The sequence below is a fragment of the Lonchura striata genome, chromosome Z (assembly GCF_046129695.1).
Source record: "Lonchura striata isolate bLonStr1 chromosome Z, bLonStr1.mat, whole genome shotgun sequence".
Classification (NCBI taxonomy): domain Eukaryota; kingdom Metazoa; phylum Chordata; class Aves; order Passeriformes; family Estrildidae; genus Lonchura; species Lonchura striata.
Genome location: NC_134642.1, coordinates 48,013,503 through 48,027,656, shown reverse-complemented (window position 1 = coordinate 48,027,656; position 14,154 = coordinate 48,013,503). Strand labels below are relative to the sequence as shown.

Below are 14,154 nucleotides of genomic sequence, written 5' to 3'. Positions count from 1 at the left end.
GACCCTTTTGTGTTAGGTGTGCTTTCTTGTTCTCCCACCAAGGCAAAACCCTTTTAAATCTGCCATCCAAGTGAGAGACCAGTCTTTCTACATCATTCATCACCAAATTCTCACTGTCTTCCCTTACACCTTTCTCTCCTAAGTGAACGTGGAGTAAGTAGCAGTAGAGCTGGGAGCAGCAGCTAGTGTGAGTGAGCTTCGAGGGGGGGATATCCTGCTTCTTACTACTATTGCAGTTGCTGAACCTTAGTTTCATCTCAACAGCAGCACAGGGTCAGCTTTCCCTTGATTTCTGTTGCCATGTTCCTTTGTTTTCTTAGTGATGTGTGTAATCTTGAAATATGCTCAGCTTTAATTACTGTCATTACAGACACATTGAATTTGCTCTTTTGAATTCTGTGGGGGCTCCTACAGTTACCAGAAATGGAAGCAAACTATTAATGCAGAAATACGGAGTTAACTTTAAAAATGTCTCAAACTCTGAGCAAATATGGCTGTATGGATGCCCCTTTCTCTTGTTAGATATTTCTCACCTGTCTGCTGATTAGCTTCATTAAACACAAAAGGAAAATAAATCCATCAAGTTCAGTAGAAACTTTCAAGAATAGATCCACAAGTAGTGTGGTTCATTGAAGCAATAGATTATAGTTCTTGTTAGATTACCAGTGATAAATGCACTTGCAAAATACAAGTGTATGGTGCTTTGTAGAAGTGTTCCCAGGTATGCTCCAATGGTGTCACAGTCACAGATCTTTCCAAAGAGACATCCATGCTCTGGAGAAGAGACAAGCAAGACCCTTGATTTGTCTGCAAGGTGGTTATGTTCTTATCCTCTGCCTTGGAGGCTTTCAAATAATAAATTTATTACTTTTGGGAGTAACTGCAACTCTTAATATGCATTTACAAAGGAAGTTCTCTCCCACTCCTCTCCATTTACAATTGCAAAGAGAACAAAGGCATTGGGCTGTTCATAAGGGTGAAACAGAACTCTTGCACCATGGTCTTTTCCATCTGGATGGCTGCAGGGGCAAGGGCATTTGCCCTCCATCTGATAACCTGATACCTGACCAGCCCATGTTAATCCCTTCACCACTTACCTTGTGGCACATGCATGGAAAGTCCTCTACCACATCTTCCTTGGGTTTAGGCCTCATTCCTATAATATCATAGAAGACAATACAGCTCTTGAAGAGATATAATTACAGCCAGGGATGGAAAGGAGATGCTTTATCATCACTGGCTGATGAGTGTTAAGGTTATGCTGCTATTCTGAAGCTCTCTTGGAACAAAGATGTCATAGTGGTTGCTCTCAGTCTTCTGTATGGACTTAACAGCTGTAGAGGAAAGATTGGAGGAAGGCTGTGGGTCCCCTGCAAAGCCACACATAAAGTAACTTGTCACAAAATCTACGTTCTCTGTTCATGGCCTTGAGGCTACCCTTAGAGGTGGCTGCCCCTTGTTGGCTTCAGAGAGCTTGTGCCCACTGCTGCCATTCCTGTGGACCTTTCCCGTACAGTGGTGACCTCACACGGTGAGTGCTGGACATGCTGCCATCCCTCCTCCTGGGGTCAACCCCGGTGACAGTGGTTCTGGTGATGCTGCTGAGAACATCATACATAGTCTTGTCCCTCTGAATTATGCTCTGCATTTGAGTGTGTGGCAACTGTGACTCAGCTGCACACTGTCCCCAGACAGATGGATTGCAGGGGTTTATGCTTCACTCTGACCTGCTCTGAGATGTATTAAAACCATAACTCCCACCCGGATGTGATGGGCCATGGGCCATAAGCAGCACATTTCTCTGTGAAGAAGCATGGCTTCCCTTTCTGGGCTGTGTCTGCTATGTAGGAAGACCACAGCTCTCTAGCATTTGGAACTGACTTTGGTTCAAATTAGTTCCCATTGCAAAGCATTAGCACTTTACCTCTGCAGCCAGCTGAAGGCCAATTTGTGTCAAGACTGAATTCACAGGCTGGTTGTGCTATTGTCATTGTTCCTTACTCTCTTAAGTTTTATTTTGTAATTTAAGGCATATTATTACTGATGTTAGCAATAGCTGAACTGTGCTGGTGTTTTAAATTAGGCAATGGCCAACCTTTCACCTTACTGTACCCCATTCTGGTAAAAGATTAATGGTTTAAGAAAAGATTTCGCACAATGAGTCATAGGAGAACAATAAATACTTTAAACACCCAGAACAGTGGGAAATGGCAAGGTTTTGCAGAATAGTTTTGAAACAAGTAGAGAACACAAACAGAAATCTTGCATAAGATACTGGACACTGCATTTGGCAACATTCCAAATGTTTTACTGAAATTAATTAAATCAGCTAAAAAAAAATACTTTAGATGAACTTAGCTCATGTGAAAGCCATATCTCTAAAGCTTAGATTACCACCTCCAAATGAAGAATCCTACCTACTGAACACGCACAATAAACTCAAAACATATTGTACCTTTAAGTTGAAGCAAGCAGAAGATTGTCCAATAGTTATTGAGTAGGCAGTTATTTCGACATTAGGTAAGTGCAGACTTAGATATTTTGAAAATATTTTAGCTCTACTGCTTAGCTAGAACTGGTTGTGCTAGCTCTGTGGATTCACCACCCAGCACCCATCTCTGCATAAGCATGAAATAAACATGATCTTCTGTGGATCAGCTTCTTGCATACCAGGTTGAAAGAACATATTTTTAGGGACAACTTTACAACAGCAACATCTTTATTCTTTTCCAACAACATCAACTTCTTATTTGCCCCATTTGAGTGGGTACAGCAACATGCTGCTGCAGGGGGAAACAGAAGAAGAGGACACCCTCTCCCCACAGAATGTGTTACTGTTAGCAGCATTTTGCTCTGTGCACTCTTACTGAAAGCCATTTCACCCAGAGAGTGTCTTAAAGCTGAGCTTAAATTGAAAGATGAACTGTACAAACCAGATCCGGACTGAAGAGATTTTTTATTAGTACCATCCTGCTGCTTCTGGAAGTTCACATCTTGACAACAATCAAATTATTAGAGGCTCACTAAAATCCTGAGTGGAGAAATAGCGTGAGATTAAACCAAATAATTTCTGTACCAACTTTAGCATATGCAGACAAGCAACTGCACACCTTGATAGTTTTATTACTCTGGGAAGCAGGAAAGCTTGTAATTGTGTATTACAAATATATTTCACAAAAAAAATGTTTAAATACATTCTTGTACCCGAAAGAGATTTTTGGTCCACTTAGAGCCTGGGCAGTGGCCGTCCCTTAGCTGAGCAGCACTGAACTGTCAAGCCTTTCAGTGGCACAGCAAAGTAGGGGTGATCAGCTGCTGCTCCTTCCTCTGCACTGACAGTACATTCTGTCAGCCACACCAGTGCCTGCAACATTAACACGTAGGAGGAACTTCAGTGGTAGGCAGAAAATGTCAAGAGAAAGACCTCCAAATCATTGTTTCTTTCCTTTTTCAGTAGAAACCTACATCAGGGCTCAGTTCAGCTTCCAAACAAAGCACTTCTCCCAGACTTCAGTTCACTTACAGATTAGTGTGGCTGTACCACAATAAAACTGCAATCAAAAAAGCTTCCATTTCAGAAGTCACTTTATTTATATTTTTAGTAGGAAAGAAGAAGAGGGCTTAGGTTTTTGTTGAAGCTATTACTAAATTAGTATGCTGCTGTTTCCAAGCCACTTTTTTCCCCAAGTTACATTTGTCATTCTAGTTAATAAACATACATTTCCATTAACATTTTGTGGTCTTTGTGTTGAAATCAGAAGACAGATTGAAAGATGATTTTTTGCAAAATCATTTTGGCCAATGTTTCTGAAGATGTTCCTTTAACTGTGGGATTGTGGACAACTGTTGTTTACAGCAATGGCATCTGAGGGGAAGTTTGAGAAGTTCAGAGGTATGGTCTTTCACCATCACTTTTCCCTTGCTTCTTACCATCTCTATGACATCTGGGGATAAAAATAAAAAATACCATAGGTATTGAGACCACGTAGCATCATGAAACACATGACACCGCAATCTCGGTGCATTTGTTTGCATGCACATGTCATTGCTGCATTCTAATTTAAACCAGCCACAAAATTTGTTGACTTTTACTCGGTGCTACTCCCCAGTATCTTAAACTAAATAATACCTTTCACTTACTGCAATAAAATGTACAACTTGCACATTTGTTTGGAAGAAAAGCCCAAAACAGAACCTGCAAGCAGGATTATGTGTTATGAAATACTTTCTCTAATCATTACCTTGAGAGTTTAAGAAGTAGTCTGTAGTAAAAGAATTCCAGTGCTTTTTGGTTTTCAGGGCCGGAGAATCAAAATCCTGGCTGATTACATGCAAATGTAGGTGACTGAAAAAAATATAACATAGATATGAGAAAAAAAAGTCAAAGTTGTTTTGCAGTTTTATCAGTTGCAAACACGATTCAGCAGGGTGCCAGCCTTGTGGGTCAGTCCTGACCCTGTAACAAGAAACAAGAGTCTGTTCTGGAAGCACTGTCTCTTGTCAAGCATTTCACTTATAAACAGTCAGGGTCACTAGTCCATTATATTCCATTGGTCCCTCACTGCAGTTTATATTCCTGCTAGTTTCCAAAAAAGCAGAGACAGTAGTGTTAGCAAACCACAGGTATAGTAAAGGTTTAATAATAAACCAAAGTTTTATTATTTCTAGAGTAAGTGAATGGGACTTGATCAGTGCTCAAAAGCTTCATTCAAGAACTGGAGAACAACTGACTGCAGTATCCACAGACATTTGGACACTCTAAGGTGTGGACTTGGACACAAGATTCAAATCCTTGCTCAGTATTAGGCAGGACTTGACAGGTCTACAAGTCAGTCTCTAATCTCATGCTGGTGTGCTGGTGGCCTGGGAACGGGATGCCCCCAGCAATGGCAGCAATGCTTCTGTCACTCAATGCCTGGGGCTGGACCAAAGGCATCCATAGCCCCAGGCACCAACCTCTGCTAGAGAAGGCATTCCCCCCCATGCCCAAGATGGCCATGCATCAGGATCTACACAGTAGTGTGGGGAAAAGGACTGCACACCAAGCTGTCTGTAGTGTTGAGGAGGATTGCTGGTTCTCTAGCAATGCTAAATCTCCTCATGGATTTAGCCCCAAATCTGTGTAACTGGAAGAACAGCATGTCCACCATATGACTCCTCTAGGTCTTACCTCATGCTGGGGATAGCATGGTAACCCAGTCTGAATTCAAGGCTGTCTCTGGCAGGGCACTGTTCAATCATTTTTTGCCCAATGGCATGCATATGTTCCAGGAGTTCAAGGTGGTCCCTGGTGACTGACTTCAGGCTTGAAATAGGGTCCCATGGTAAGATAAGCCAGTGGTAACGCGCTTTGGGAAATTTATCCTTAATGACTACGGTCTTTTCATCTTTGTAAACCTTGCAAAAAATGAAATAACTAGATTACTTTCTGATTAAATAACTAGATTACTTTCTGACTGAAAGTTAAATATATTATTCCTATAAGTATGGAGAGATGCTATCCAATGAAAACTTGCTGGAATTCAGCTGCTCCAGGATAAGTACCCTCTTCCATAACATATATTAGGCACCTATGGAGAGGTGTTCCAGCATCCTTTTTCATATACTTTATTATAAGGCAAAAGCTTTCTAATCTTACTTTGCAGTAAGTTAACTATAACTACAGGGGTATATGAACTCTTCAAAATCACCTGGACTGAGATAGCAGTGAGGCCTAGGGAACGCCACTTCCATCAGGCTATGTTCAAGCTCTGTAGTCATAAACAAAACCAGTGTGCTAAATACAGAGTATGTCAGAATGCACTAGGTAGGTTGCAGATTTCCAGAGTGAAGCACCCATCTCAGATGTGCTACCAGCAGTGTGCTGTGGACCTCCACCAGCATTATTAAGATAAAAATATTCAAGTTACTATTTCAGTTTGTCCTACCCAGTATGCTGCTTTGTAAGATCACTCACAAGAAGGAGAACAGATTCCTGTCTATCATGTCCTTCTTCCTGTTTTTATTTTGTTTTGCCTTCTACAACAATTCAGCGCAGCCGAGGAAGAGAAATGGTTGGGAAGCTTGTGGACAACAGTGGGAAGAATCCAGCAATAAAAAGCCATCAGTCAGTGTATTGTGTCTCTGGTGTCTTAGCAGTGCACTGGCTGATAAGAGATGGATGATGTCACCTTTGCTGATTATTCTTGTATGTTTATATACAGATCAGTCTTACTCTACAAGAAAAAAGATCTATGAATACACAAATCATAGGACTGACTCCTTAGCAGCATACTAGTATCTGCTCCTGCTGCCAGTAGGAACAGGATCATGTTCAAGCTTTTTCAGAAAAAAGAAATATTTCCATTTAATATTTGATTAAAAAGAAAAAATAAGAGTTCTATTGTTTGTGTATTCAGATTGAAACTACAACTAATAAACAAACAGTTATTTGTGTCTAACATTAAAAGAACAGTTTTAAAACCTGCTTACATTTTGGGTCAAGAAACCCCTGTTTTGGTAAGTATATAGCATTCTGCTTCAGGGATAAGAATTAAGTTTCATGTTTAAGAAGTATGGAAGAATTTCCATGGTTTTATCATCCCCTATACATAGACTCATTTGAAAGTGCTGGCAATTATAGGACAACGGGCATGCAGTTCTCCTGTAAATCTATGCAGTTCAACGTTTCATGCTTGTATTAAAAAAAAAATCAATCGAGAAATAGGAGCTTCTGTTTAGTTATCAGCTAAGCAAGGAACTGGTTCACAGGTTGGGCACAAAGGGTTACAGTGAATGGATTGACCTCAGACTGGTGACCTGTCACTGGTGGGGTTCCACAGGGCTCCATCCTCAGACCTGTGCTCTTCAAAATTTTAATAAATGACCTGAACATAGGACTGGAAGGAATAGAAAGCAAGTTTGTCAATGACACCAAATTGGGAGAAACTGTCAACTCCCTTGAAGGCAGGAAGGCCCTGCAGAAAAACCTGAACAAATTAGAGGGCTGGGCAGAAGTTTAACAAGTTCAAGTGCTCAATTCTGCATCTTGGACAGGGCAACCCTGGACATGCAGAGAGACTGGGGAGCAAAAGACTGGAGAGTAGCTCCATGGAATGGGACCTGAGGGTCCTGGTCAGTGGCAAGCTGAACACGAGTCAGCAGTGCCCTGGCATCCAGGAGGGCCACCCGTGTCCTGGGGTGCATCAGGCAAAGCATTACAGCCAGGCAAGGGAGGGGATTGTCCTGCTCTGCTCTGCACTGGGGCAGCCTCAGCTCAAGTGCTGGGGGCAGTTTTGGGTGACACAATAGGAGACTTAAAGCTCTTAGAAAATGTCCAAAGAAGAGCTAAGAAGATGGTCAAGGGCCTTGAAAGGAAGCCATATGAGGAGTGGCTGCGGTACTTGGTCTGTTCAGCCTGGAGGAGACTGAGGGGAGAACTCACTGCAGCTCCACCTTCCTTGTGAGGAGAAGAGCGGCAGGCTGATCTCTTCTCTCTGGTGACTTGTGACAGAACTTTAGGAAATGGCCTGAAGCTGAGTCAGGGGAGGTTTAGGCTGGATATCAGGGAAAGGTTCTTCACCCAGAGGGTGTTTGGGCACTGGAACATTCCCCCCAGAGAAGGCCTCATGGCACCAGGTCTGTCCGAGTTCAAGAAGCGTTTTCAGGTACATGGTGTGATTTCTGGTGATTTCCTGTGAGGGCTGAGATTCAATGATCCTGATGGGTCCCTTCCAACTCAACACACACTATTGTGGATGACAGCCTGGTCAGGGAGAGAGAAATGGCAATCGTTTCTCACAGTGGCTTGTGAGAATTTTTAGGGAGTAGTAGGAATGTGAGAACTTGTTAGTATAAACAATCTGCAGGTGGTGTTTTTCCACTGTGTTTTTCTGTTCTTCTCAAGGACGGTGTGTGAGAAAGTTGTTTTCATTAACTAGCCAATCAAGTAGAATTTATCGTATCAGTCTATATAAACCAGAGAATCCTATGTATTAAAGCTCCTTTTTTCTCCTCTTGCAATTTTGTCTCTCATCTGTTCTTGTGTCACTCTTAATTATCTTCAGCCTAATGGGGATCATCACCTGAAGGGGCCCAGTGAGGCCAGGGGTTAGATCTGTCAGCTGACATAAAAGTGTAAAAGTTAAGAATTTGCTGGAAACCAGGAAACTGCACTAAGAAATCAGACAGCACTGACTGCTGCAGAATGGGAACCTCTGTGGCTCACTCAGCTTCAAATGATACCTCCACTTCAGTTGGTTTCCCTGAGGAAACAAAGCAACTGCATGGCTTGCCTGCTCTCCCTTCAACCTTTTTGAAATCTGTTGGCCAAATCTCACAGTACAGAGATCTCAAAGATAACTAACACAATAAGAATCTGCAAAGTTAGTAAAGGAGAGACTCACAAGCTAATGTTACCACAGAGAGAGATCCAAGTACATTTCAGCCCTTATGCAGGACTCCACTGATTACCCAGATTGTTAAAGCTAATTGCAGAAGGAAAAAGAATAAGAAAGTAAGCTCATTTAGCTTTGCTAGACAGGATCCACTGTAAAGTACAAGTCTCACCTGCATTTTTGGATCTTGCATGGAGCTCTTTAGACCCTGACTCCAGTGTCCTAAATGTTCCTATACCACAGAATTGGAAAAATAAATTATAAGACCATTCAGCATCCAATTATATACTTCAAAGGATTCAGAAAAGAATATTTATTTGTAGACAGCAGTACAATAACAGCTTAATGACAGCACAATTATTTCCCTTCTATAAAATTCCAACATACCTCTCCAACTGCCCCCAAAAAGCTACTGTTGAAAACTTTTAACAAGATACTGTGAAGATGTAAAGTTCAATCTTCCAAACACTGGAAATTCAACAACAGGGAGATATAAATGTGCTTAATAATTTGCCTGCACGTGTCATGGCACAAGGCCCTCCACTTCAGGGATCACAATAACCAAAGAAAGAACAAAGATGTCCATTAACTCTCCTATCCCATACTGCTCTGCAAAGAACAAAGTAGTTGCAGTGTGTGGCCTTATTCTTAGATGTATTTATTTTTTTATATTGTCCAGTGGCTAAAATAATAAAGGCACAGGAAGATCAAGGCAACACAAGCTATTTCTTAACTGGTTACTGAACACCTAATAGGTCTGTCTTGAGTGCACCTTTTTCAAAACAGATGTTTTCACTATTCAGAACAGTAATGATATTCATATTCTTACAAAGGAATATGTTCAAACCTTATTATAGTGCTGGCAGGGAAACAGTGTAAGTTGTCATCTCCCTGCTCATTCCACCACAAATCTAACCCTAATATAACTCCTCAAGTCCACAAATTAAATAAATAGTTAACTCCAGCAACCTGAGAATAAAATTTTGTCTTAAGGGGTCATTTATGTGCCTTCTCCTCCAGCACTGCAATAGTTCCAAATGCATTAAGGACTTTTATTTTGTCCATGGTCACAGGGCTAAAAACTCCCTTTCAAAGATTCTGGCTGCTAACATTCACTAATATAACCATGGTTCTGCCATATGAAGTGAACAAATAAGGAGGAGAAAAAAGCCCCATGCAATTACAAATAAATAAATCTTAAAAACGAAAGGCTCACATTGTTCAGTTCTCTGTGCACTTGCTTTTAGATAACCACTCAAGAGCCAGGACAGTGTCCTTGGGTGACTGCAGCTAAGTGGAGCTCACGTGGACAGTCCTTCTAGCAGAAACTGCAGCCAAAACCAGAGATTAAATCCTCACTTGCTACAGGGAAGCCCCCTCACACACACACACCTAACCTTCAGGTCAGGTTAGAATGGGTCCTAAGTGACTTTCCCAGGGTGTAGGTGATGTCAGGATCTTTATACTTTGAGGACCTGTGTTCACCAGAGATGCCTGCCACCAGCAGAATGGACAAAAGCAAAAGACAATGTCTCCCCATGGAGGCGACAACCCCAGGAGAAACAGCACAAGAATTAACACCAGCACACTTGCCTTTTGGCTCAAAGCTCCTTCATGTGTAGATACTTTGGTATTGCTTAGCTTTGGATTTGTAGAACTGCCTTGTGTATCCACCACCTCCAACTTCATTGTTTTTCTGGGCACAAGCTCTATATCATCATTCTCACAGGAGTCCTCATGTGGCATCTTGTCTGCTTTTGAAACAGTTTTCCCAGACTCTTCGGCAAATTCCACCACATAGGGGTAAAGATTATTTACAATATGCAGAACTTGGCCTGGCTTCATTTTTACCACTTCATCCTTGCCAATATTCACAAGATCAACACTAGTTGGGTTGACCCCTATCTTTGGTAGACAGGAAAAGGAAAAAATAGTAGAAAATTATGTTGTAAGTGGAATCGCCAACTTCTGCTCAGTTCTCCTGGAATACCATTATCCTAGAAAGCAAATGCATTCTGCATTCATCGCCCAGCCTGCCCACATCAACCCACTTTAGCCAACCAGGCAGTGAAGCACTGTGGACGTCTGTTTCTGTCCCAGTCTTGCAGTCACAGCTGTCAGCACACAACCTCAGGGCCTGCCATCAGAAGGAGCCTGGGTCTGCAGCAGCTACACAGTTACAGCATCACTTGTGCTGCACTTCCCTCACAAATTAGACACCTATGAAACAACTAGTTACAACTGTTACATGTAACAACTGTAACAACTGTTACATGAAGTAACAACAGCAACTATTTCTGAAGAGCAACTGTAGTTTTAGCAAATTATTTTTGTGCAATCAAACTGTGTTGTAGGCAACCTACAGAGATTGCTTGACAGATGGATTTTGCATCATCATGTAGGTGACCTTACAAAAATTAGGAGTCTTCAGCAAAATGCTTTTGGTTAATGTATATGCACAAAACGGGTTTTAGGAAATCAGCTCTCTTCTGTGACTGATGAACTCAGAGTTTTTGCTAGCTTTGTCACTGCCATACCTGCATGCTTCACAAGACAGTACTATACCTCTCACTTGGAATTCACTGCAATGAAGCACACACCTGATTCCAGCCAGGATCTCTTTAGTCTACAGCTATGCAGTTTCCCTCAAGTCAAGGATGCTTCCCATCAGTGAATAAAGTATCAAACAACTGATCACTGGAACCTTGTGCCACACATCTCTCACCTGGGGAGCAACTCTTCACACACACAAGCAGCAGTACCAGAGACCTTTCCCTTCCTATTCTCTCAGAGACTGGGTTTTGTAAAGTGTGAGGGAATAGGCCTGCCTCCATCCATCTGGTAACATTCCTGCAGGGCTGTCTTACATCCCATCCCTTCCTATAAGTAACCACATCTCTGGCCCTATCAGTCCACCAATAAAAATGTTCTACAACTGCATAGTCCCATTAACACAAGAACTTCAACCTTAAACAAAGGGCTGCCTCAGCTTATGAAGTTTAAGGCTCAGGAAAAAGATAAGCAAGTTTAGTAGAAGAAGTCCAAAGTCTCTCAAATGCAGCACCCAACAGAACTGATTGAGTACTCACAACAGCATTCCCTGATGCTACAAATCTGGCTGTGTTAGACTGGAATGTATCTGGAATGAATAGTGCAACCTCTCACTGAGGTGCACAAATAAGAAAATACACTTGCTGTAACTTCTCTTGGTGATAAGAAAACTTCAGGTCCCTCAGACACCGTGATTAGAATCACCACTTGGAGCAGTTGTGGAGTTAAGTACAACTGTCCCAGTACCAGAAATATTGGAGATCCATGCATAAAAACATACCTGTTTAACTGTGACATAACCCTTGTTACAGTCTGCTTTTAACTGAACTGGAAAAGAAAGAACAAAGTGTCACAAAACCATGTAAATAAAAAGAACTCTGCTGAACCACCCAGTCCAGAAAACACTCCTCTTTTTGAAGAGCCATATCTTTCTGGAGCTAATCTTTGTGAATGCATGCCAAGAATATTTCTGCCTCATCTCTTCATACCTCTTCTCATACCACAGGTAAAACAGAGTCAACCCATACACTGAGCCAAGGGTGGAATTACTTTGGAACAAAGGTGGATTCTGTTGATATTTATACATATGCTTGACATTCTAACCAGCCCACTGGGACAATAAGGCATAGAGCAAGACTGTGTCCAGAGGCACAGAATATAACACAGGGAAGATGTGCAGTATTAAATAAGTGATAGGTATTTTCATATATTCTCCAAGATCACATTATTTTACATATTAAATAATAATTATGCTAAAAATCAGTTGGTGGAATACTAGGGAGAAGAAGTGCTGCTCATGAAGTGAGCAGTGAAACACAATTGTGGGCCTGGGAACTCACAAAAAGCTTTTGTATGTGGAGGCGGACGTCCTGTCTCTGATTTTGTAGGCCCCAGAGATCCCCATAAGTGCTTATTAAAAAGGCTTGATGACTTCAAGAAGCAGGCAACACTGCAGAACACACAGAGGAACAAGGCACGCTCAGTTGCTGCTGCACGTGGAAAGCAGGATTTGAGCTAAATCACCTTACCTTGCTGACGTGAACACTTCTTATCTGTTATCCCAGTCTCTGGGCCACGCCCAATTACCACAGGTTCCAAGTGTGGCAGTTTCACCCGCTGAGTGCATTTCTCTTTGCTCACAAGCCAGCACATACGCATCACTGTGCTATAGAGCAAAATAAACAGTGTGTTACCAACACGCCACTTTCTGATGGGCTACCTTGCTGTGGAACATGGTCCATGAATTCTGCTACCATTAGGTTAGCCAATTCTATTAACTTGGTTCAAGTTTCTGAAATGCAAAGCAAACCATGTCACCAGCACTTGCATAATCCAAGAGCAGGTTGCTGTTTGAAAGGGCAATACTGTTTTCCTTCCTACACTACCATACATTCTCACATCTGTGAACCATATATAGGAAAAATCAATTTTATTGACAGTTCCATCTGACAGAAGAGCCTAACCACAAAAAACGTCACTTTGTTTCCCACTGAATCAGAGTTCACCGAAGAGATTAATTTAACAACCAAAATAAGAGAGAGCAGCAGAAGACAACACATGATGAGAGAGTTGTGACAGCTTCATCCAGCAACAGTCAGCACACGGACCATGCCATGTAACCTTCAAGCTTACATCAGTTTGACCCTGGTAAAGATCCCTCATGAGCTCTGCACTGGAGAGCTCATGCCTGCGGAAAGCAAGGCTCGGTCCCCAGTCTAACGCTGGCATGCCACACACCCATCCCCACGGCACACGTCCATCCCCACGGCACACACCCATCCCCACGGCACACGTCCATCCCCACGGCACACACCCATCCCCACGGCACACACCCATCCATCCCCACGGCACACGCCCATCCCCACGGCACACACCCATCCATCCCCACGGCACACACCCATCCATCCCCACGGCACACACCCATCCCCACGGGAACATGCCCATCCCCACGGCACACACCCATCCCCACGGGAACATGCCCATCCCCACGGCACACACCCATCCCCACGGGAACACGCCCATCCCCACGGCACACACCCATCCCCACGGGAACACGCCCATCCCCACGGCACACGCCCATCCCCACGGCACACACCCATCCCCACGGCACACACCCATCCATCCCCACGGCACACACCCATCCCCACGGGAACACGCCCATCCCCACGGCACACACCCATCCCCACGGCACACGCCCATCCCCACGGCACACGCCCATCCATCCCCACGGCACACGCCCATCCCCACGGGAACATGCCCATCCCCACGGCACACGCCCATCCCCACGGGAACACGCCCATCCCCGTGGGCCCCGTTCCCATGGCAACGCCTGACCGACCCCTCCCCCTTACCGCGCGCGTGATGTTCGCGCCGCCGCAGCCGCCACTGCAGCCAATCAGCTGTGGCAGCGTGTCTCCCACGTGACTAGAGGGAGGCGCCCGCCGCGGCGCGTAGCTCCGCGCAGGCGCACTGGGCCCGCGCACCCGGGGGTGGGCGCTGGGCCCTCACAAAGGGGCAGTGCCGGCCGGCCTTGCGGCGGCGGAGCCAAGTCTGCGTAGGGTGAGGGGGGTAAGGCGCGGAGCGTTGCCGGAAGGCGACGGCCGGGCCGGCGCTGCGTACCCGGTGCTACTCAGAGCCTTCGAGGGCGGGAGCGGCCGACGGCGCAGGCGCAAGGCGAGGCGGACGCTGGGCAGGGACGGCGCCGCCCACGCGGGGCGGGGCGGGGCCG

At 44.0% G+C, this 14,154-nt stretch overlaps 1 protein-coding gene across 6 annotated transcripts; it reads right to left on the bottom strand.

Moving 5' to 3' along the window:
• Positions 1-2,939: 2,939 nt before the first annotated feature.
• Positions 2,940-14,153, bottom strand: APTX (aprataxin). 6 transcript variants are annotated; one of them, XM_031507316.2, is made up of 8 exons: positions 14,046-14,153; positions 12,455-12,591; positions 11,707-11,753; positions 9,969-10,280; positions 8,548-8,607; positions 5,171-5,397; positions 4,242-4,345; positions 2,940-3,944 (listed from the first exon to the last, which is right to left on the bottom strand). In XM_031507316.2, the coding sequence occupies exons 2-8, from the start codon at positions 12,582-12,584 to the stop codon at positions 3,790-3,792; spliced, it is 1,035 nt and encodes a 344-aa protein (XP_031363176.2). In that variant the 5' UTR covers positions 12,585-12,591; positions 14,046-14,153; the 3' UTR covers positions 2,940-3,789. The 6 variants fall into 6 exon arrangements, with proteins under 6 accessions (XP_031363176.2, XP_021392793.2, XP_021392794.2 ...); XM_021537118.3 differs by lacking the exon at positions 14,046-14,153 and adding an exon at positions 13,778-14,016; XM_021537119.3 differs by lacking the exon at positions 14,046-14,153 and adding an exon at positions 13,703-13,765.
• Position 14,154: the final 1 nt, after the last annotated feature.